We start from the raw sequence: 24002 nt of genomic DNA, 5'->3' as shown, positions 1-24002 counted from the left end.
AGATCACAGGCTGGAAACGCCAAATCAAGATCAGATGCTGCAGTCCCAAAATAAATAGCAGGCTCAAAACCACACGCCTTGGAGCTGCGAGCGTTGCGGCACTAGGTTTGTCTGATGTCGATAAACTTGGCCGAGCAGAAGGGAGTCGTTCTGTCGGTGCTCCTGGGAAAGCTGGGCAATCGCCTGGATTTGGGGAGGGACAGGCTTTCCTTTTACGGCTGTTTGAGGCAGAAGGTGAGAGCAGAGCTACGAAAGCAGGGTCTGTTTTTTGCGTCCTGCAGGCTGGTGGCTTCCCAGCCAGGTTAAACGGCGCCCAGGCTCGAGTCCCAACCGAAGGGGCACGTCAAGTCGCGGGATGCTTTGCTGCAGCCGAGTGGCACGGCCACCCACACGGGATCCCTCCAAGGGTATGTCCCTTCTATAGTCACAGCCAGGGCTCCTGCTTCGGGTCCATCTCCAGATTATCAAGAAAAGCCATTTTTCATTAAGGGATCTGTACGGTTAAGGGATTAGGGCACAGGACAGAGCAAGGAGTTGGGCTGGCAGCAACACCCATCCCACCCAAACGCCCTCCCCAAGCGCCTCTTCGGCTGACCATTAAATCCCAACGCAGTCAGGGCCCCAGGAGATACTGGAGCCACCAACCCCATGGGTACCAGCAGCCCACGGGGGCAGGAGAAGCCGAGCACGTGGCACCGAGAAACGAGCCCTCCCCTAAATCAAACCCCAGGAATAAGCCAAATTGCTTTTCCAGAAACCAGTATACGATGCTGTGCTCTACAGTAAGCAGACGGCGGGGTCACGGCTTCATGGGATGAAAGGTGCTCTTGTTCACAATTGATGGTTTCAATATCCCCCCCTGCTCGCGGCACCGGGGCTGCTATGAGCTGTGCTTCCAGCTGCCGGAGCTCCGGTGTGTAACCCTGGAGGCAGGCAGTGAGATGCACGTGAAAACGCTGCTGCCCGAGCACGCTGCTCAAGGCAAGGCAGCCTCAGGTCGCCTCCTACTCTAACTAACGGGTTTAGCCCTGAAGTATCTTAAGGTACTGTCCCCACCTGTAGATCTGAGCCTACAATCAGGAGTTTTCCCATCAGTTATCCCTGTCCCCATCCCAAAATTTGAGAACCTCCTCGCTGACAGCGGAGAGGACTGTGGGGACGGGGATGGTGACCCACTGGCTGCAAAGCCGTGGGAGCACCTGAGAGCGGGTCTCGCCAAGAGAAGCCTCTGCCCGCATCTGGGAAAACCAAACAGTTCTCCGGAGAGAGAACCCGCGTCACATCATCGAAACGGAGGGGACAGCCAGCCACGTGTCCTGCCGACTACAGCACACAGGCAATGGCCACCTCCAGAGAGGTGCACAGGAGCATCCGAAGAGCTGGATCAGCTCACTGGGACGCAGGTTTGCTCCAGTGTCCTGCAGCATGTGCCACCCAGCGTGAGCCCCGGTGACAGCTCTGCTCTCCGCAGCCTCCGAGCGCTCCCCAGCACAGCGCAAACGCTTCATCTGCGGCACATCTGAACCCCAGAGCTGACGGTGGCGATGCTCCAGCCCACCAGCTGGGTGCTGGGCAGCTGCCAGTGCTTCCAGCTGCCTGATCTCACACCTCCGCCGGCACGGCTGGGCAAACCAGCCAGCCTTACCGGTGCCCACCCTGCAAGGCCACCTCCAGCGCTGCTTGGTGGCACCCCACGGCAGCTCTGGGAACCGCAGAGCGCCCCGAAGGCGGCAGAGCCAGGCACAAGCTGCTCCCTTCTGCTTATTCCTCTATCATTTCTTTTCCTCCCTCCTCCAAATAACACACAAAAAGCTTCCAGCTTTTCTACAGACACAGATAAAGATATTTATTCTGCTGGTTCCTTCCAAAAAGAGTAGAAAAGGGAGGATTTACAGTCAAGCGAAGGCTTCCAGTTCCCTTCGGGAGCAGGGGTATAAAGCGTGGGTGGACCACGCACAACCAGCTCCCCAACATCAGCTGCCTCCAGTCCAGCTCTTGCCCAAACCGCCTTCTCCTGGAGCCTTCCCAGCCCTTCGGGTGTTCCTTGGTGTAGGGGCGAACGTGAGACTGGTTGCTCCATCTGTCTGCAGAGCAGGCAGCCCAAAGAGGCGGGGGGGTGTCTCTGCGCCGGCAAGGCTTCTTTTCACAGCAAGCTCCACCGCAAAAAGCAAGGGAAGACTGTTTGAGAGGTCACCTGCACCCTCGCTGGTGGTGCGGCCAGCAGAAGCCGTGCCCAGGAGACAGCACTCCCTCTGTGTTTCCACCTCAGAGAGCAAAAAGACAAACATCACCACAAACAAAAGGTTGACTTTTCTGCTCCATTCGTTCCCTCCCCCTCTGAAAAAGCCATATGGTGCTTTGTGTATAGGGAGAGTTGCCATGGAGAGCTTGCCTGCAAGTCTTCCAGCACAATAGGCTGCGTTAAGCTTTCAAATTCCTGTCCAAAAGAGCCAAAAAAACCCCAAGAGACCTTTGCTGCTCAACGGGCATTCCCTATGTGAAGACCACCAAGGGCCACACTAGCTGTTTTCCCCCCACAACGCAGGAGGATGGCTGTGGGCCACCAGTGGTAGCACCGCACAACACTGGTCCAGCAGCACATGGTAAGCAGAAATGCTCAAATTCCCTCCACTCTCCCCCCTGGACCTCAAAACCAAATCCCAGTTGATGCCCTACTCTCCTTCACATCCCCTCCTCCATGCCCCTTGCGCCATAAAGCACACTTCCACCTCTTACACCCATCCCTGATTTCACTTGACCTCCTTCCTTCCTCCGCTTTGGGAGTCAATGTGGCCGGCACACTTAGAGTCACCTCTTTCCAATGCCGCTCAAAATCCCAGCTTTTGCCCAGAGATGCAGATGTCATCAGGGACTCCCTTTTGTCCTCGCATTTGGGTGTTCGCGACCACCTTCTCCTCCGGTTTCAGCTCTATCCGCCACTCCCACTACCAGTCCCATTACCTCCACACACAGCCAGAAGTCTCAAAGCTAAAAATCGGGCTCCAAGAGCCCCTACAGGGAGCCTTAGTGCCCAACAATCTCCCTGCAAAGAAGCTCGAAGTTATATGCTAGGTCTTTCTCCTAAATTAATTGCACTAATCTATTTGACTGCAATCCATGAGCATGGCACCACGCATCTGGATAGAGCTTCAGTTGGATTATTGTGGCAGCACAGTTTCACCAGGGTAACGTGGCCGACGTAGAATTTACACAAGGAATTGTAACCAGTAAGGCCAGGCACACGTCCTACATCATCCAGTGATGCCAAGGTGATTTTGGAAAAAAAATAAAATACAAAAAGCAGATTAAGTCTACTACAAGGCTGCCGCAGCATCCCTTTAACACCTTTTCCTACCCCTGCCTCGAAGCTTCCTGTTGCCCAGCGTGTGCTCGTTCAAAGCCCACCTTCCAAGCTCATCGCACTGATCACACCGCTTACGTGGGAGACGGAGATTTGCCTTCATACAGGCTCTTGCTGCAAGTCCAGTCAGTCACAGCACTTTCCTTTCCCCCACGCATTTAATTTACTGCTTTCCCCAGTGCTGCCCTGTTTCTTGCTGACTTATGGCTCTGCACTAAATCCTGCATCTCCCTCTATTCCTAAGACGTCCCGATTCCTCCCAGTGCTTCAGAAAAAAATAAATCATCATCCAAACACAGCTACGTAAAGCTTCTGATGAGGACCGTCTCTGTCCAAACACATCTATGTGTTCTCCCACTGATGGGAATATTTACTCTTGTCTTACGCAGACTGCAAGCCAAGGGCAACCTCCCTCCGGTGTCCGTCAAGCCTCTGGAGCCAGTGGCCAACTCTAAAGAGCAGCACGGCCAACAGCAGAGATAGTCAGCGGCACGGAGATTTCTCCTGGACGTATGGCACACATGCAGCTGGAGGACAAGCAGGACGGGTCCTGGGCTCTTCGTGGGGCTGAATGTGCGCTGAGCTCCTGCAGATGACGCGCTCTCCGCCGTCTCGTCGTGCTGGCAGGAGAACCGCTGTGCTTCAAACAGGCTTGGATGGGCAATAAGGAGCTGGACTTTTCAAGAAACGCAAGACAGCGTAGAGGTAGAGGAACAGAAGTCCTGGGGTACAGAAGGCTCCTGAAATAGATTCTAAAAACTGCTTTCAGAAGACAGGATTTCAGTGAAAAGGCACCTTGAGTGAAGAGCTGTGGGTACAGTAGTGACACAGGTCAGAAACAGAGCCCGTTTTATCGGCTTCATATAGGAATGACCTAGAAAAACAGAGCCTTTCAGAAGTATTTAAGTCATCTGCCAACACACACGGTACATACCGCTGCAAGCCACAGAGCCACAAACTCAAAGCGATTCGAACAGTATGGATTGTGTGCAGCTAACAGACCTGAATTATTCAACACGGGAATAAGGGGAGGAACCTGCGTGAACGGCACAAAACAAAACAGCCCCCCCCCCAAAAAAAAAAGGCGAGATGAAGTTCTGGTTGGCTTTAGAAAGGACAACTGATAGAAACTGTCTTCCCTTACTCGGTACGCCGCTTGAAAATGAGGTGGCAAAAGACATGGAGCCAAGCATTAAAGAGTTACCGGCACTGAGGAGCATCTTCCATCCAAAGCACAGGGACGGAGAGGAAGCCACTGTCGGTATCTCCAGAGGTAGCTCAGCTCTTGTGCTTTCACCGAAGCTCAAGCACCCGCGTGTTGTTGGTCGCTGCAGGATAAAGCTAGCGTCAGTCCAACCGTCCACTCTTCTGCTTTCCGTAAGCGATCCAGGAGTATGTTTTCAGTCCGATGCTCACACACAAAGCGGTAGCACTGACCAGAGCCGGAAAGAGCAGCTTTCTGCTATCTGATTTTCCTGTAACTCAACCTGCTGACTCCTCCCATGATGAGACAACGGGCCGGGAGCACTTAGTGAAGACTATCAGTTTACAACCAAAAATTACACGAAGGGAATAACCGAGCGGCAAGCTCAGGCCGCCCAGGAGGCAGCGTCAGAATTAAGGTTGCTTACACAACCCTCATCTGAGCCCCTCTCAGCTAATGCGCTTTAGCAGTCCCTCATTTCTCGAATATCACTGCTCATGGGTTGGTACTTATCGCATATTCCTTTTGATCCTCTTCATACAGTGCAGGCCCTCAAGCTTTGTTGAGACACACCATCCAAAGACATAATGAAAAGAATTAACTTCACGGTATCATCCAAGCGCTTCGGAAGCATAAAATCTAGCTGCCTTCACTTCATCTCGGAGACGAGATGAGCATTGCTGCCTCCGCCGCGGTGACACAGATGGATCAGAGACAGGAAGCCACCGCTAACACGTGGGATTTGGTATTGAGTTTAACCTACGAATCCTCATTTTTCATTTTCTCAGCAATTTGAGCCGGCTTCAGTGAGCGCTAGTCATCAAGACCAGCTCAAATTCCTCCAGACTGGAGGAACAAAGGCTGACTGCTGGAGGTGTGGAAAACGAAGAGCAGGCTTGTGGCCACCAGCAAGTGGTTCAGAGCCACTTTGTGACGAACAAGCAGCAAAAGGCTGAGAGACTAAGCCTCCAAAATAGCACAACTTCCCCTGGTGAGGAGACCTCCTGATATCCTCCGTCTCCTTCGCTCTAGCTTCTACTTTCAACAACTCCATATTTCAGGAAACAAAGCTGGATTTTGCAGCCAACACCTTTACTCCCTGTTCTGTGAGGAGACTGAGGCAGGACCTCTTGAAAGAGCGCACGCAACTATGCAAACAACATTCTAATTTAGCTTCCCAGAGCACACTCAATGTAGACGCAACCTTTGGGACATCCATTAGCCGGTTTCTTGTCAAGCGTTTCCGTAGATGCAAGCGGAAACTCTTCTAGATGCTCCACACCCAGCTTGATTCGGGCAGGAGCACACAGAAGACAAGTGGCACCTCTTAGATAGGATGGCCCCACCAGCAAAATAAAATTAAAAAGAGAACCCTGGCTCAGGAGCGCAGATGCACCGGGGCTTTTGACACACCAGATAACATGGGCAGAAACATAACGGTTTCTCAGCCCGCTCATTCGAGGCCCCTTGCGTCAGCTGGGGCACCGGCTGGATGGCACCGTCCCACCACGAAGCACTTCAGCCTCCCACACCGGCTCCAGCTCAAAGCTCCCAGGTGGAGAAGTCAAGATAACAGTTAATGCCAGTTCAGTCCTCCCCAGCTCACGGCTTCCAACCCTGTGCGGCATACAGCGTAATTATCTTCAAGCGTTGCTAAATCTCATTGGCAACGCAACGCCCGTGGGAAGCCAGGTGCAGCTTGCCTGCAGAACAACCCCCGGCTTTAAAAAGAAGTCCTTTGGACACCTATAGCACTTACAAGTCATAACACGCAGACATCAGTATTTGCCATTCAGCGCTCGCAGGTCTTCTTGCCGTTTCTGTCTCCCTGCCACTATCCACAGCACAAGCTGAGGACAACTAACGCAAAGCCGACGCTAAAAGCCTTTTCGAAGCCATCGCCGAGCCCCGGCAAGTGATTTGGATCAGAACGTGCCACCTGCCTTTGGGCAACGCGGGATCTACAGGAGAAGAGCAAGGCTGGCTGATGACTACAGGCACCTTCTACTCCAGCCAAGGCTCTGACTTCAAAAGGTAGAGCTGCAAAAAACCATGAGTGAAAACTAAATACAGTTATTTATAAAGCGGGCAAGTCTGAGATCAGAGGCGACGTCCCGACCAGAACTCAGCCTGAGTTTGGGGAGAAACTGATGAAAGAAAATACCGAAGAAGAGATGTTAAACTACACCTGCAGGAAGAATTCTTCCCAGTGTGGCATGTCACAGTTCTGAGCCATCTCTTCGAATCGATGGTTGCGTTGCTCAAAAATGTCCTGTCTGTTCCAGTGAGGGTCCTGCAGCCTGTTGGCCCTCCTGCTGCTGGCCACAGCAGAGCCTTTTGGAGCCCCTGTCCCCCGAGGTCCCTCGAAAGCTACGCAGGTTAACAGGGAAATGCTGTGGAAGGCTCACGTCATTGAATACCCTTCCCTTTTTCTCCCCCAAACTCTCAACATTGACAAAAAATCCCTTCTAAAACCGAGTCAAACTGTGTCCCACGCATCACTGAAGGAGAGGGGAGTTGTACTTTTTAAAGTGCTTTTTGCTCCAACCGGCTTCTGTAGGAGAAACATTGCCCTAAGAAAACCAAAGTAATGGAGGAGGGTCCGATAAGCTTGGGGTTTAACCCGTTTTCCAGCATAAGATTCCCCAAAGCGAGGAGGATGGTGTCAGAGACATCGCGCAGGATGACAGCCCTTCCTGCTGTTATTGAGACAACCCAAATAAACGAGTGACTTAAGGCAGCACTCCCAACCCACGACCTATGCCATGCCGGCACCAGCAGGGATCAGCAGTGCTTCGTTCACAGCTGACTTCGTTACTGGGGATATAAACTTTTAATAAAACTCACTCAGACAGTTTTCAAGGGTTTTGGTAACGTTTTGTTGGCGAGAAGAGAATCCACCAGCGTTACTTGTGCCTGATCACTCTCCTGCAGGTGGAAGAAGGACAGCTGAGGAATACAACTGTACCAGAAGCGTTAGACCTTTTCAATCCAGAGTACGAGATTGCTGAGAAGGGAAGCAAGGGGATGAGATGTTACTAACACAGAGTCATAGAATGGTTTGGGTTGGAAGGGACCTTGAAGATCATCCAGTCCCACCCCCCTGCCCTGGGCAGGGACACCTCCCACCAGCCCAGGTTGCTCCAAGCCCCGTCCAACCTGGCCTTGAACACCTCCAGGGATGGGGCAGCCACAGCTTCTCGGGGCAACCTGTACCAGGGGCTCACCACCCTCACAGCCAACAATTTCTTCCTCATATCTAACCTAAATCTCCCCTCTTTCAGTTTAAAACTGTTCCCCCTCATCCCATCGCTCCCCTCCCTGATCCAGAGTCCCCCCCCAGCTCTCCTGGAGCCCCTTTCGGCACTGGAAGGGGCTCTGAGGTCTCCCCTTTTTCACCTTCTCTTCTCCAGCCTGAACCCCCCCAACTCTCCCAGCCTGTCCTCCCAGCAGAGGGGCTCCAGCCCTCCCAGCATCTCCGTGCCCTCCTCTGGCCCCGCTCCAACAGCTCCGTGTCCTTCTGCTGGTGGGACCCCCCGAGCTGGAGGCAGCACTGAGGGGGGTCTCCCCAGAGCAGAGCGCAGCAGAGGGGCACAATCCCCCCTCGCCCTGCTGGACCCACTTCTTCTGATGCAGCCATGATGTTGCCCAGTTCCTACCACCTAAACAGCGGCGTTTTTATTAGAAGTCGCCACATTATCTCTGCTGACCTCTCTACAACTATTGACTGTGTTAATAAAACTACACGCAAAACAAAAGAGGCTTCAAAACGAAGCAAGCGGAGAAGCGATGGGAGAAGGCGAATCACTGACTCAGTGAAGCTCTGCTCTCAAAGTCGCAAGAGCAGCACGGGAGCAAAGCCGTCCTGCCGTGCACGTGTTGGGCTGCAACGGGTGCCAGTAGTCCTTCACTGCCGTCCTGTGAAACTCTAATGGGTGAATTCAGCACAGGTCACCTCGTTAGCAGGAGTCTTTCCTATCTGACGGAAAAATAAGCTGCCCAGTGGCTAGATGGATTTACAGGAGCAGTTCCGGGCTGTCCATGCTTGGAAAAACAGATCATCGAGGAGAAACACATCCGAGGGACACCCGGACGAGATGAAGGGAGCCGTGGTTAGGCGGAACACCAAGGAAAGGTTTCTCTCAACGCAGGGGATGCCCACCGGAGCCCGCCTGCCACTCGCCCATCACAGTCCAACTCAGAGGCTCTGCAATTAGGACCAATTTCCCGGCAAAGCCACACCACACACAGCTTTTCCTGTCTACAAGAGAGACCAGGAAATGCTCGGAAGAAAGAGCTTTTGCCACATCAATCTGTCAAGGCGTCACACGGGTACACTCACCGCAGAGTCACAAGCCTCCAGGCTGTGACAGAGCCGAGCAGGGCTCTCGGAGGAGCAAAAGTCGTAGGTGAGTAATTACCCCTTCAATTAATAACACCAGATTGACTGGATTCCTAATGAGAAATGGTCTGAGAGCTCTGACTTGCCTGCTGGTGCAGAGGCAGGATGATGGGCTACATATTTTCCTTTCCCGAAGCTCAGGGAGCCAACCCTGCCCCATCTCTGGCCAGACCTTTCCGCCGAGGACGGAGGAGACGTTCCCCAGCTTCCTGGGTTGAGCCGAGCATCAATAATCCCTCGCTCCGGAGCTAACATCCAAACCTGAGAAATCAAAACAGGCAGGACCGAAACCACCACCACCACCCATCTGGAGTCACCAGCCCAGCCCAGTCTCCTCCCACGCGCTCCCCAAACCGCAGGCTAGTCCCGTCTCCCAAAAGCATTAACAGCAGCAGATGTGGAACAAAACAGTGTACTCCCGACACAGAAAATAAAACATACGATGGAGAAATAGTGAGACGGCAGATGGATGACGAGAAATGTCTATTTTCTAACAGAAGTCGCCTTTGTTTTCCTTTTAGTCATCATCCCCGTAGAAGAGAGTGTGCTAAGAATCATTCCGAGGCTCTAATAAAACGCCGCTCTCTATTTTTATACTGACCATCTCCCCAAGAAAACAGGTAGTCCCTGCAGAGTTTTTCCTTCTCCTTTGCCAGAGAAATTAATTTTATTTTGGGCGTCAAACTTAGGCCTTTCATTTGGTATTTAACCTCACCCCAGGCTTGGGTTATGGTCTGAGGGTCTAAGCAGCCACAAGTTTCCTTGATTTCACTTCATCGGGACACATGGAAGTCCATCTACTCTGTAATTTGCTGTGATTTGCAAGAGATCTGGCTAACGCTTTCCCCTCAGAAGGAATCGTGTACAGATGCTGATGCTTTGGGCATTTAATCGCAGGGCAGCTGCTTGCCATGGCAAGCGAGGGGCAGCTTTGAACTACATTTCCCTCGGACTGCGCGTGGATTTTGGACCCGCAGCCCGTCACACTCCGTGACGGTGACCGGCCGCAGCAAGATTGCTCCGGCGTATGCTTCAAAAATATTCATAAAGAAAGAACCCTCCACAATGGGAGAGATGCTCGTGCCAGTCTCCCATTCCCCGGGAGCCCCGAGGGCTGCCGAGCCATCGCAGCGGTTTTACGGCAGCGCGTTGGAGCAATTCCCCCGCCGTTCTCATCCCCGGAGCCGCGAGGAGGCCTACGGACACGGTTTCTCCGCCACTTCTGCGCTTCTCCCGAAAGTAGGTCAATGCAGTATGTCATCTGCCAGGCTGGGTTTTTTTTGGGAAGACACGCTCCCTGCTCAGGCACGGCATGCATCGAGCGGGCCAGCTTCATCCCTGATGTAACCCTTCACCCAGCTGCCAAGTTATAAAAATGAATAAAACCCATTGTTTACATAAATTACAAGAGAAACGCAAACCAAAAGAAAAAAAAAAAAGCCACCAGTCCTTCCCCCAGCATTTTACAGCAGAAATAAATAGTGATATTAAAAAAGAGCTCGAAGGCGATGCGGGCTGCCCGGTGCTGCTCACGGCTGCTCCGGAGCTCGGCAGAGGGACAGGTTTCGCAGCTGAGAAGCATCTTCTCCCCACTCACCGCCACTCCCGCCTCGACGGGGAACAAGCAGTTACTGCCGCTCATCCAAATCTCCCTGCTTACGCTTAACGCGGGGAAAGTTTGCCGGAGTTAACCTTGCGGAATCCTGGCAGCTGCACGGCTGGAGATAAATAGTTTTGCGGGTGGTGTTTTTGTTCCCGGTTTTGCTTTTAAGAAGTAAATATCCTTCCTCCCAGTTGAGCCAGTTTGGAATTTATCCTTTCCAGCGTGAAAGCATTCCAAACCAGAGGATAAGCGGCTGCAGCGGGAGAGCCATGCGCTGACCTCCCGTCTCTTCGCAGAGGCGGCAGAGCTGCTCCCTGCCCCACAGTGGCTGCGGGCAAGCCGAGGAGCATCCTCATCCTCATCCTCATCCTCCAGCCCCGCAGCCCCCTCGGATGGGATACAAGCGGTGACTAAAAAACAAGCGTGGAGCACAAAGCTCCGTGCGCAACGGTAGGTGTCCAAGTGGTACGACTGTCCGCTTGTTTCAAGAGGTGTGGTAACAAAGGATTTGGTGACAGGCACGCGAGGAGACACCCTCTTTGAAGCTGGGCTAGGAGCTGCACACGCTGTGCAGCATTTTGGGGCTCCTGGGAGCAGAAGACTGACTTTTCTCCTCCAAAGACACAGCGCGATGTGGGCTGGAGGGAGAGAGCAAACACCCCAGTGTCGCCTGCCCTGAGGCTTTCTCCTGTGTCCTCCCCTCACCTAGGAACAGCCTCCAGGGATGGAAATTGGGCTGGACTCAGTTCTTCAGCTGTTTGTGCCTTCACGCAGGTGACCTTCGTCCCATCCCTATGACAAAAGAGTGCTTCTGTGCCCCAGCCCCCCCCGACCCTCTCCTCTCAGAGATGCCTCTGCAGGAGAGGGATGGAGAGAGACCTCAGGCCGTCTGGACCACAGGGTACCACCAAAGCAGCTCACCTCCATCACAGACTACCGCATACCCTCCTAATTCCCCATCCTCTGCGAGCAGGGAGAGTTACACAGACCCAACAGAGAACCCTCGCGCATTTTCACGGGCAGGCTCGGTGGTTTGCAAGACAAGCGTTTGAATACCACTATTTCAAGAAAAAAAAAAACAACCAACCCCAACCCAAGTTCAGTACTTCCAAGAAAGGCTTGGCTGCTGCTGGCCCTAGCAGAAGGGGGTCACAGATGACGAGCACGTGGACTCCAAACTTAAAAAGCACAGTAACGGTGCTACGAGCGTCCCTCTGCCCTACAGGGATGAGATCTCTCATCTACAAAGAACAGCACTACAAAGAACAGCGTGGGGATTTTTTTTTTTCCCTCTTTCCTTCAAGTATACATATACATTTTAAAGCAACATTTAAGTCTTCACTCCTTTCAGGGGCAGAATTAACACTCATCTTCATAAACTCCTTATCCCAACAAGCAGTACATACAGTATGTACATATATATATGCGCCAGAGCAGAGCAAGATGCAATGCAAAAAAAAAAAATATGCAGAAGATATAATCAGAGCAATTTTGGTTTTATTCTTGCTCATGAATCAATCTTGATTTCCCATTCACGGCAGTCCCTGTTCCCTGAACGACAGCTGTACGCAAGGAGGCATCTGTCCTACCTTCAGCCATCAAACGAGCTGCCTCCCTAACCGGTGATGGTTTAAGCCAGGGTGAGGAACCAGCAAGATCAGCGGGAAAGTCTTCGCTGCAGCAATGCCGCGTGAATAGAGATCAGCAGATCTGATGGGAACGTAGGAAGCGCTCGTACCAGTGCCAGATACTCACCGAGTTTAGTCAAACGTGCACACAAGCTCTCCTTCCATCTGCTAAGCTTCGGCAAAGACTTTCCTTTTAAAAAAGTGAACGCCTTGAATATTAAATTGGGCCTGGGTACCCCCACCGAGACAGCCTGCTCAGATGTCAGCAGTAGCCTGTTGCTAACACTACCATATTTCCAGCATCGCTCTGGAAGAGAGACCACTGAAGACGCACACAAACACAGCCTCAGAAATAATTACTGGATTGGGAGCGTGTAAGGGAATGAAAGCTTTGGCTTCTGGAATTATCCCCGTGCAAGGAAAGCTTGCATTTTGCGGAGCAAAAGCCATCTGCAATGCAGATCCTACAGAGGAGGGGGAAAAAAAAAAAAAAAAAAAAAAAAAGACACACAAACCAAACGGTGGTTTATGTTACCAGACGGAGCCAGATATCCAACACGCTCCGCACCTTCCAACGCTCTGCGGAGCCGGAGCGGATCCGTGTCACCAGGGCAGCAGCCAGCCTGGCTCTCCAGAAATTAATTGAGAGCCACTGCGTGCAATCTAACAGACTCATAGGAGCACTAAGTGGTTCAGGGGCACCCCAAGCCGTGGGCTCGGAGATGCCGTCTAAGCGCTATCAGGTCCAGAGGCGTCACCGAGACGCCGGATCAGCAAGTCAGCGGTGCGGGAGCCGGGAACGCTGCTGCTCCCCTGGCAGCGAGGATGGAGAGCACGACCTGCATGGGGGGGAGCAATAAGGATAATTACTCGGATCTGGTATTGAGAACGGATGCGCAGTTCCCTCTCTTGGCCGTAAGCTTTTAAGACGTAACGCTCACAGCCTTCAGCCTGGGGGAGGGCTGGATATGTAGGTTTTTTTTCTTTCAGGAAATTCCCAAATTGGCATTCGGCTAGCAGGAACACACCAACCATTTCAGGACACGGAATGCCGGTTGCAGAAACTGCAGCCGCTGCTCCGAGGATACACCCATCGAAATCCTCCCAGGGCTGCTCTGGGGAGCCGAGCGATGCAGCCCCACAAAGACTCCGACCGACTCCAGTTCACGCTGCTGCCAGTTCCAATTAGCGACGGCACACTGCTTTTACACGGGCTCTTTGCAGCAGCCTGCCGAAACCCCCGTGCCCTCCCCTTCAGCCTGTCCTTTGGATACCCAGCAAATGCCTTCGGGAAGATGATCGCAGTCCTCCTGAACACTTCTTTATTCAACCCCCCAAGGGGTATCCCCACTGAGCTGCCAACTCCTGAACCAGTTACCCCCCCTCCCAAAGCCAGCACTGCCAGGGGTCTCGCCCAGTCCCATCCCCGCTCGCTCCTGCCATCCCTGCAAACAAGAACTCCCTTATAGCTTCCAGGTTTGGGTGTTGGCTCTGGAGCTGCATTTTCCATCTTCCCAAATCCAAACAGCTTTTAGTTGAAGCATTTGGAAAATAAAAAAAAAAAAAGAAAAAGAAAAAAATACGATTTGACTATTTCCATCCTCAGGCCCTCCCCTGAGCTCATGAACGCATCTATTTCTCAGTGGACGCACTGTCTGCTCTCAATGCACAGGGGCCCCTTTGTTTGGGGATCAGAAGCCAAGGCAGAAGGGATGGAGGAGGCTGGGAGGAATGCACCTTCCCCTGCCTGACACAGCGGTTATCCCAGCCGACACCAACAGCACTGCCCCTGCGGGCAGGAGGGTACCTGCACAGAGCCCATTTCTAGGGTTTGGTTGTATATTTTATTTTTTTTTGGAAGACAGATGTTACAGATGTTCAGAGCGTGGTTACACGCCTTGTTCATTATTGCTTTTGAGTTGGAGTAAAAGCACGGGTGTGCTACAAAGAGGAGACGTTAAACATGTCCTACTGGATGCTGAGAGGCGTCTAGAAACGCAGGTGTCTGAAGCTTAAAAGGTTCTTAAATACCCTGACAAAGAAAGGAATCTGCTCGCGAGCCCAACCCGGTGTTGTTTGTTTGCATTCAGCTGTGGCTGATATCACCCAGACTTCGTGACTGCCAACTGACTCTCCCTCCAGCAGCTCCTGCGTCCAACACGCTCAGACTGGAGCTGCTCGCTGGTCCAGGCACCTTGGCTTCAAATGATACACACCACCACACCACCCCCCGTCTCGCACTCAGCTCCTTGCCACACAAACGGAGATCTTACTCCTGGTCTGAGTTTCCTACGGGACTTGCGTACAATCCCTCGTACCCGTTTCTTACAGAGAAGATCCCTCGTGAGCTGTAGCTTCTAAGCAGGACGAACGCAGCAGTCTCCCCATTTCCTTTCCCCTGCGGGATGACTGCAAAGATGTCCCGCTGGATCCCACTGACGGTAGCCCGGTGCACCAGGTTTCCCCCTGGCTGTGGATTCCACCTTATCTGGCTTCTTTAACCACGCTCTACAACATACTCTCCTCCTTCAAATTATTCAAATTCAAATCATTCCTGCCTCCACTACATTATCAGCTTCCCAAGTTTTATATACAATATAAAATTGTATTTATAAGCAATACAAGGCCCTAAAAATCTCACTTTGCGAAGTTATTTTTCACCCCCGACTCACCAACAAGGTTTGTTCCACAGTTCACCCCTCTGCTTTGCTCTTTACCTGTTGCAGGACTGGTCGGTTGTCCGGGCACCATTCCCATGGAGCAGGCAAACCACACACTTTGGGGAGCAGGGGGAGGACGAGGATGGCCCAGCGGCCACCCCACCCCACCGGCGCGAAGGGCTGGGACGCAGCAGGGTGCGAGGAGCTGCGTCTGTCCCAGCGGGGTCTCAGCCTGCCTCCCCGTGCCCGAGGCCGGGTGGTCCCCCGCGGTCCCCACGCCAGCCTGCTCCCGGCAAACGGCTCGGAGCTGCGCCCGAGAGCCACGGGGTCACCACCTCCCGCACAGGGGACGCCCCCTCAGCCCTCCAGATTCCACTGCCCAAAGCACTCTAATGGCAATAACATATATATATATATATATAAAAAATATATATGTACGCACACACACGACGACCACGATTTCATCTTAAGCCTCCTCTTTGGGAAAAACAGAAGATAAATCAGCCACAACAGGCTAAAGACCCTCACTGAAGTCTCAAATCCAGCTTCTGTGGCACACAAGTGACTTTGCTCCTTCCCCCGCCACTGCCACCATTACCTGGGCAGGCAGAAGGTTACAACAGCAGAGAGCTGAGAGTTGTTTCCCGGCAGCGGAGAGGTGGCATCGTGGCTTTCACCGCCATCCGAGTGGTTAAACGGTGCTTTGCTGTGCGCTGAAGGCAGAGGCAAGATCGAGGAGTCCAAAGATCAGCGCGTTCCTCAGCCAGCAGGAACATACCTCGAACCGCTGGCACAGGGGTAGGACCGGGGAGTTTCGTATCCTCCCTGGACGTAAAGGCCAACTGAACACGAACGCGGTTGTAAGGAAAGCAGCCGACTGTGCAAAGTTTCACTCGTTTTGTAACCGCACCTCCCGTTTGCCAAGCTAGACCATACGAGCTGGAGGAAAGTCACAGCTATTCCCCTACAGACAGTCTCCGAGAGGGGGGAGAGGGAGAGAAAAGTGGAGCATGTTCAGCAATAAACCCTTCCCTGCACTGGGACGGACGCTGCAAGGCACAGGATTACATCAGGTCTCGCTTCAGCCGCTGACCAAAGAACTACAGAGCACCAAGAAACGCAACAGAACGACCTCTGGCTAAAAATAGGCCGAGCTAATTAACAAAACCTTGTTAAAAGGGACACCCGGCAGCGAGCACAACCTCTTCTTTCTTTACAAAGGGATGATCAATATTGACTGTCTCAGCAGCAAATCCTCAAGATCACTTCAACGTGAGCCACTGCTCAGCTGGTGAGACTCAAAGAAGCTCTCTCTGTTCCCTTTCCTGCGTCTCTGTTATAGCTGTTTAATGCTGCGCAATGTTAGGGAGCTCTGCCTTCCCGAACCGCTGTAATAAATACATATCAATCTCTTTCAAGCTTAATAAATAGGGATCCTAAAAGCTCCGTCTGGATCCGCTTTTTCCATTCAATTAATATAACCCAACACCAGAGCGATGAATTATTGAAGAGAAATACAAGCCAGAGCTTTCACAAACGCGCTCTACTCCAATAGCAATTTATTACAAATTAATAGCACGCTGCGTTTCCTCCTGCATCGTGAGAACTGGGAATCAGCTGCACCTCACGCTTACACCAGCCACCAAACCTTGGGAGCGGGCAGCAAACACCACAGTCCCGAGGACGAATAAACTGGGGGGTGGGAGAGGGGAGCAGGAGGAGGGACGGATGACTGAGAAAAACAGAAGTCACTTCTACCTCGAGGGTCGTCTACTCATGAAACGATATGGTTTGTACAGGAATAATCAATCAGTCTTTTCCACATCCTCGCTTGTATCGGCGCTCAGAAGCTCGCTCGGTGTGCAGGGCAAACGCGGCGCGCGTTCACGGCTGCGTGAAAGCAACGCTGAAGTCCAAGACCAGCATTGCTGTCAACAGAACCGATTCACACGTAAGTGTGATCGTTCAATATTTCCACATTTAAAATTACATCTGCTCAGCAGGCGGCTTTCAATATTTTTCACACCCTGTGCTTCACAACGCGCTTGCCCCCAAATGACCCTCTAACACTCCTATTAGAGATGAATCCCAAATTGCAAAAAAAAAAAAAAACCAACCAAAAAACCAAAAAAAACACCAACATCTTTTCTTCAGGCGTGCAACAAGCCCATCAAGGGCAACACGGGGATGGCCGGGGGCCTGGTTAAAGATTCCCAAACACTCAGTGAGCTCAAAGCTCTTGTGCAACGTGCATCTTGCCAGAAATCATCTGAGCATGTTGATCCTCCGAATAGTTGGGAGCAAAGGCAAACACATCAGTGCCCAGCGTTCGGAAGATGTTACACTCTACAGAAGACAAACGGACGGACATCTCCAGCAGCGTGTCAGCCGAGAGTCACTCTGAGCAGCAAACAGAATCCCAGAATCCCAGACTGGTGAGGGCTGGAAGGGCCCTCTGGAGCTCCCCCAGTGCCACCCCCCGCCAGAGCAGGGGCACCTCCAGCAGTGGCACAGGACAGCGTCCAGGCGGGTTTGGGATGGCTCCAGAGGGGGAGACTCCCCCACCTCTCTGGGCAGCCTCTGCCACTGCTCTGCCGCCCTCACAGCAGAGAAGGCCCTCCTCAGGTTGAGGTGGAACTCCCTATGGTCACGTTTGTGCCCGTTCCCTCTTGTCCTGTCACTGGGCACCACTGGAAACAGACTGTTCCCATCCCCCTGGCACCCTCCCTTGAAGGATTGATAAGATCCCCTCTCACTCGTCTCTTCTCCAGACTGAAAATCCCCAAATCCCTCAGCCTTTCCTCATCAGAAAGATGCTCCAGTCCCCTCATCATCCCCGTAGCCCTTTGCTGGACCCTCTCCAGCAGTTCCCTGTCCTTCTTGACCCGGGGAGCCCCGAACTGGACACTGCTCCAGATGTGGCCTCCCCAGGGCAGAGCAGAGGGGGAGGATGACCTCCCTCCACCTGCTGGCCACACTCCGCTTGAACCCCCATGAAACCACAGGTGAGAGTGGACACCAAACCAGAAGGGATTTTCCCCCGTTTCCAATGTATGTTTGGGAAGGACCTTTCCTGATACAGAGGAGAGCGTGCAACCACCACCACAACTGCTGTTGCACCTTTACCAATCCTGTTATGAAACACACCGGTGTCTCTCCTTGCCCTCCTCCCAACAGAGAGTAGTGACTTTGACCAACCCCAGCTTGTTTTCGCCGAGCGACTTCTCAGCTCGGTTGACCCCCATGGCGTTAAAACTCGGTGTCGCCCTGTCCTCCCTCGCAGCACAGCGGCAAACTCACCTCCATTTTTGATAGCTCTGATCCCCCGATGGAAATCTTCGAAGCTGATGACTCCAAGTCCGCTCGGATCCAGGTACTTTGTCAGGTCCTTCACCTGCAACCACAAAAGCAGCGTTACCCACACAGCATCTTCCATCACAGAAAAACCTTGTAATAAATTTTTCCTCCTTACAAGAAAGATTTGAGCTAATAGAAATTAGTTTCTTAAATTGACACCAAACTCTGGCTGTTCTCCTTGAAGGGAACATAAGTAATCAGTACAGAGGGGTTAATTAGTACTTGGCTGGTGCTGAAACTATTGCTTAGTCTTGAAACATAAGTTAGGGCAGTATTTCTTGCAATGCGGTCCTTCTCTGCCAGGGATTTGTTTATTTTTATGGTTTTTAAAGAGGTCCTATCTTAATTGGGAAAACTCAGTAATAGGCTGCCCAGTAGGAGGGCCCAATTAAGAGGATTCAGTGATAATGAACTGCTCCACGTTACAAATTTAGGCTACATAATTGAAACATTTTCACAATTAGACAATGCCCGAGGGGGAAGGAATCACGTCAGCTCGCGAGGATTAGGATGCGGGTGCCGGAGCAGGCACGCACGGGGAGCAAGGGACGCCGGTGAGACCTGGCGAGGATGATCTGGGCACTTTGAGCAGAAAAGGCAGGAGCCTGAGGGCCAAACCGAAGTCATTCCTTGTGGTCCAACCAAACCCTTTGGAAAAGTCCATTTGGTTCCCTCATTCCAGGCTGCCCGCAGCCTGCCCTTCAGAAAACCCTTTACACCACTGACGCTTCGCAAGCGAAGATGATCAGACATTTTTTTCCCTGCTTTAAAAAGAAATGCAGACCCTGGTTTTAAGAGATACTGAGGCACCTTTGTCTATTTTAGAGCCGCATCCTTCGGCTCGGAAGCAAAGCCAGGAGGGAGCAGGCTGTAAGAGGTGAAAGAGGGAATTGCACAATTAGGTCCGTACTCAAAGGCTGCCCACACCGCTGCCCTGGCCCCGCCAAACACATCCACCTCTCCTCCTCCTCCCGAGCCGAGGCGCAGGAGAAGTCTTTGGGCAGTCTGCGGTGCCGCATTTGTTCAGCTCTCACCAGCACAACCGGTTGCCTATCGACTCACTCGGGCGATCTCTTGGTTTTGGTTTGTTCTTGGGGAGAAAAAAAAGATGGTGACTCACCAAACCTCAGCTTCCAGGGAAGGAAACCTCCCATCCAAGGGTGAGGAGGGCAACCCAGCCCAGCCGCGATGCTCAGAGCCGCCTGACTCATTACACATCAGCAGGGGGCTTGCTTTGCTTGCTTTGCTTTTGCTTTTCTTTAACCCAGGTCTGCATTTATACAGGGAAAAATAAAAACCACATCTACGACACGCTCAGGGCTGTTCACCGGCATGTCCACGTGGTTTCGAGCAGGATGGGGAGAGGCAGGAGACGGCTCTGCTTCGGACATCCCACCTCCCCGCAGCAGCGGTGAGCACGCTGCCGGCACGGAGGAAACCACGGGGATGTAAAAAACCCACTCGCCTGCGCCTCTATGCACTTGCCACGAGAGAAAGCCCCAAGGCCCAGCACGGCACAGGCTTGCCCGCCTGCTGGATCACTCCATCCCGACTGGGGAGAAGACAACACATGCATCTTTTCCAGTTTTCTGGGCAACTTTTTTGGGTAGACGGATAACAAAACGGCTGAACTCACACGGCACACGATGACTTGGATGAGTCAGACTTCTCGTACGTTAAACAAAGGTATTTTACACTAATAAAAACAACTCTCAGGAACGTGTCGGTTCCAGTTAACGCATCTGGCAGCTTCTTTGAGTTCAAAAAGCTATAGCTGAATTTGTTCTCTGTGTATATAGATAACAGAAACGCAAGTGACATTTAATTAGACTTGATGAGCCTGTAAGTGATTATCACGACACGCTCTGAAGTATAGTTTCTGTAAAGATCCAGGCACGGTGACACACGGGACACGCCGGGCAGGGCTGCTCCCAGCGCTGCCGCAGTGCGGGCAGCCTCCAGCCCTCGTGCCAATACCCCAGCAAGGCACCTCTCTCGTGCAAAAAAAAGAGACAGAGCAGCTGGACAAGCATTTTGCTTATGCAAAAGAGCCACCTATGTATTCAAATTAAGCTGTGAGCCAGGGGAAATGAGTGGAAATGTTTCTTAAAACTTCATAACCCTGACATTCCCGACGCAGACAAACAAAAGGCACACAACTCATGAAGCTCAAGCCCATGGTAGCACGTCTGTGCTGATCCAAACCTGCCTCTATTTGCTGTCCAGGCTTAAAAAAAAACTTCTGATCGTTAAATAACCAATTGAGCCAGCATCGCCAGACTGAGTGTGAGTGGCCACTGATGCTCAAAAGAGCTCACAACACACGGAAGACCTGCTTGGTCCCCACAGCCCCTGGGAGAAGCTGCCTGGGGAGTGCAGAAGCTGTGTCCTGTGGGCCAGCACCCAGCATCTCCCAGCACGCCCAGCGAGGGAGATGCCGGGGGGGGACATCCCTGCCCAGGCCCCTTAGCGCCCACCAGCGTCTGAACCTCCAGCCTCCACCACCTTTGGGGCTGCAAGCTCCTGAAGCTCACTCCTTGCTCCGTACAAAAGCATCAGGAACAGCAAACGACAGCTCTGGCATCTCACTCCCGGGTTGCGACTGCCAGTTTTCTCCCTTTCCGTGACGAGGCCAAAATCCCTACTTATTAAGACAGATGGAGAGAAAAAAAAAAAAAACCAAAACCACAACCAACAAACCAACAAGAATTACGGCTCAAACAGTTTTAGATTAGCAAATCTTGGCAGTTCTGAAGTCACAGATTTGTGGCTTTTAGCTGAAGACTAATCTGCAAGAGTGGAGTAGTAACACCGCACTCCTATTGGCACAAAAGCAAAAGTTAACGCTCTACCAAACTCCAGTGTTAAGATAAACACAGACAGATATAAACCAGTCACAGGGAGGTACCTTCTTTTGGCCAGCAAGAAATATTCCAAATAATGGTTGTGTTTGTAGCTGGTAATAAACTCTTCCCAAAGAAGAGCGAGCAGCTAGAAATACAGAGCATTAACGAGTCAGAGAGGATGACGTGGTTTAAGTAGCTGATATAAATCCCGGTGGAAAGTGAGAGGCTTCGGAGACCGCAAGTCAATCTGCTTTACGCTGAGCACAGACACAACGCTGTGGAAACAGAACCAGTGGCGAGAGCTGCTGAAAGGGCTGCGCTCGCCCCTGTGATGGGGATGAGGCACAGCCTGGACCGAAGCCATAACAAGCTCCTGGGATGAGTCCGTAAGGGATTTCGCCTGGTAAGGGTGATGGAGAGGGAAGCAGACTGGAGAGGAGAAGGGAGGTCATCTGGCATCGACAACAGACCAACAACTCATTGCCCCAACCCCACTACCACGTCGTCTTCTGTATTAAAGAGCTCTGCGTGCGGGCAGGGTGTTTCGCCTTCCAAAACCAACAAGATTTGCTGCCGACCGACCCCCATCTCCACCGACCCCCTCGGAGCACGTACGCCAGCACCATGCCCTACGGCCGTACCGGCTGCTAGCAGCTGCCCCACCACACACACAAAGAGCTCCCTCGCTTCCACGCAGGGAAATCAGTTCAATAAGTGATGCGGAGCCTCAGCTGAGCCACCGGTGACAACTCCGAATTCAAATTAACGCAAAGGCTCGGCAGGCACACACTGAAACGTTCCCAGGGAGGGGAGGGATTCCCCAGCGGTGGGTGGCCCTGTTAAGCAGGCTGGAGGAAGAAGAAGGGGAAAAGGGAAAAGGGAAAAGGGAAAAGGGAAAAGGGAAAAGGGAAAAGGGAAAAGGGAAAAGGAAGCTCCAGGCCTTTTCTCTTTACCTTACGGATGTTCCACGTCCCCGCCACGCAGCACAAGGATCAAGAAGAGGGAAGAGGGAAGAGGGAAGAGGGAAGAGGGAAGAGGGAAGAGGGAAGAGGGAAGAGGGAAGAGGGAAGAGGGAAGAGGGAAGAGGGAAGAGGGAAGAGGGAAGAGGGAAGAGGGAAGAGGGAAGAGGGAAGAGGGAAGAGGGAAGAGGGAAGAGGGAAGAGGGAAGAGGGAAGAGGGAAGAGGGAAGAGGGAAGAGGGAAGAGGGAAGAGGGAAGAGGGAAGAGGGAAGAGGGAAGAGGGAAGAGGGAAGAGGGAAGAGGGAAGAGGGAAGAGGGAAGAGGGAAGAGGGAAGAGGGAAGAGGGAAAAGGAAGCTCCAGGCCTTTTCTCTTTACCTTACGGATGCTCCACGTCCCCGCCACGCAGCAGATGGATCCAGAAGAACAACGTATCCCCCTGTGCTCGTTTTAAGCGTTGATCTGTGAAGGGAGGGCGGGCTGCGCTGGCCAGCGGACACCCTCCTCGTAACCCCTCAGCCTGCCAGAAGCTTTCCTCCGTATTCCGGCAAAGACTGGGGCTGAATCAGCTTCCAAAAAGAAATTCTTCTATGGGGTGAAACGAGGGTGGGCGTTTTCCAGTGGCCAGAGCAGTCAGGCACCCCAAAAAGAAGAGCCGGTGGAGCACAGCTCCTGCGGTTGTACGGTGTTGCTCAGGGATGATGCTTCCAGCCTCCTCACCACCAGGGCCACGTCTTGTCCTCCACGCTATGGTATGATGATACCGTAGCCAGAGTAAATAAGGCAGCATTTCAGTACTGCTTTCCACAGACTCCAGAATCCAAAGGAGACAGCGAGGAGAAATCAACGCTGACATATTCACCATACAATACCCCCCAATACTCGAGGCAGGCCAGCACGGAGGCTGCAGCTCTCACCAAGAACTTGCGCACCTGCAGCCTCACGCACGCTGCGATGAGCAAAGAGAGATGCTCCCTTCTTTCCTTGGAAGGGACTCGGCACATCGTCTCAGTCTTCCAAGTAATAGGACAAGAGCCGAGGTAAGTCATGGGAAACAGCAAGGGTGAAGATCCGGTCTGCTTAACAGATGAGTTCTACTCTCCAAAGGGATCAACCACAAGAATTATGTGCGAAAAGAACCTAGAGGGCTGTTAAAAAGGCACCAAGAAACCTGTCCAGATAAGGAACAACATGCCAGAGACTTGCTGGTGGAACTGGGCATCTGGCTCAGCATTATTTTGACCACTTGAGCAATCAACAGGGACAGACCAGCCCATCCAGGGAAAAAGTCCACAAAACCACTAAGCCCAGTCCAGATTCTAACTGGGTGACACCACATGCTTATTGCTGGCTGGGCCTTGATTTTAGCCCAAAACATCAGATGAACCATTAACACAACCACCAGAGGAAGACCTTCACCAGGGAACTTGTTGCCAACTTGTTGTCTCATGGCAGCAGTTACCTGTGAGCAGCTCAAAACACATTCGCTTTTCACTTACTGAAAAAAATATTTCTACAGAGAGGCAAAGTTTTAGCCTAAAAAGTGAGTGTTGAGGCACTCAGACTGGAGCTTTGAAAGCAACCGCTCAGCGCGAGGGCGGGCTGGGTACCGCCACCTCAGGCCGACATTCCAGCAACGAGGTTGTGGTGGGCAGAGAAAATATGTGGTCGCACGTGTACATCCTGAGCAGCTCCGGTTACCGGCCCCTCTGCCTCCGACTGCCGGGCTCGGCCAGCCGGGCTGCGCCACAACCCTCCTCGACACGAACGTGCAGATGCCCACGCACAACTCCAGGCTGGGGGGAGGATGGACTGACAGCAGCCCTGAGGAGAAGGACGTGGGGTGCTCATTGATGAGAAGCTCAACACGAGCCGGCAATGGGCGATCGCAGCCCAGCGAGCCCCCGGCATCCCGGGCTGCATCCCCAGCAGCGTGGCCAGCAGGGCGAGGGGGGACTGTGCCCCTCTGCTGCGCTCTGGGGAG

At 52.6% G+C, this 24002-nt stretch overlaps 1 protein-coding gene across 1 annotated transcript in view; it reads right to left on the bottom strand.

The window, feature by feature from the left end:
* The window catches only part of RAB11FIP3 (RAB11 family interacting protein 3 (class II)), a 74202-nt gene that overhangs the window by 41336 nt on the left and 8864 nt on the right, over nt 1-24002 (bottom strand). Inside the window, exon 2 of the mRNA XM_009881973.1 lies at nt 18159-18252. Within this exon, the coding sequence (XP_009880275.1) occupies nt 18159-18252 (94 nt within the window). The remainder of the gene's footprint in view (nt 1-18158; nt 18253-24002) is intronic.

This window comes from Charadrius vociferus, unplaced genomic scaffold (genome assembly GCF_000708025.1).
Source record: "Charadrius vociferus isolate BGI_N301 unplaced genomic scaffold, ASM70802v2 scaffold593, whole genome shotgun sequence".
NCBI lineage: Eukaryota > Metazoa > Chordata > Aves > Charadriiformes > Charadriidae > Charadrius > Charadrius vociferus.
This window is presented reverse-complemented; position numbering and strand designations above follow the sequence as displayed.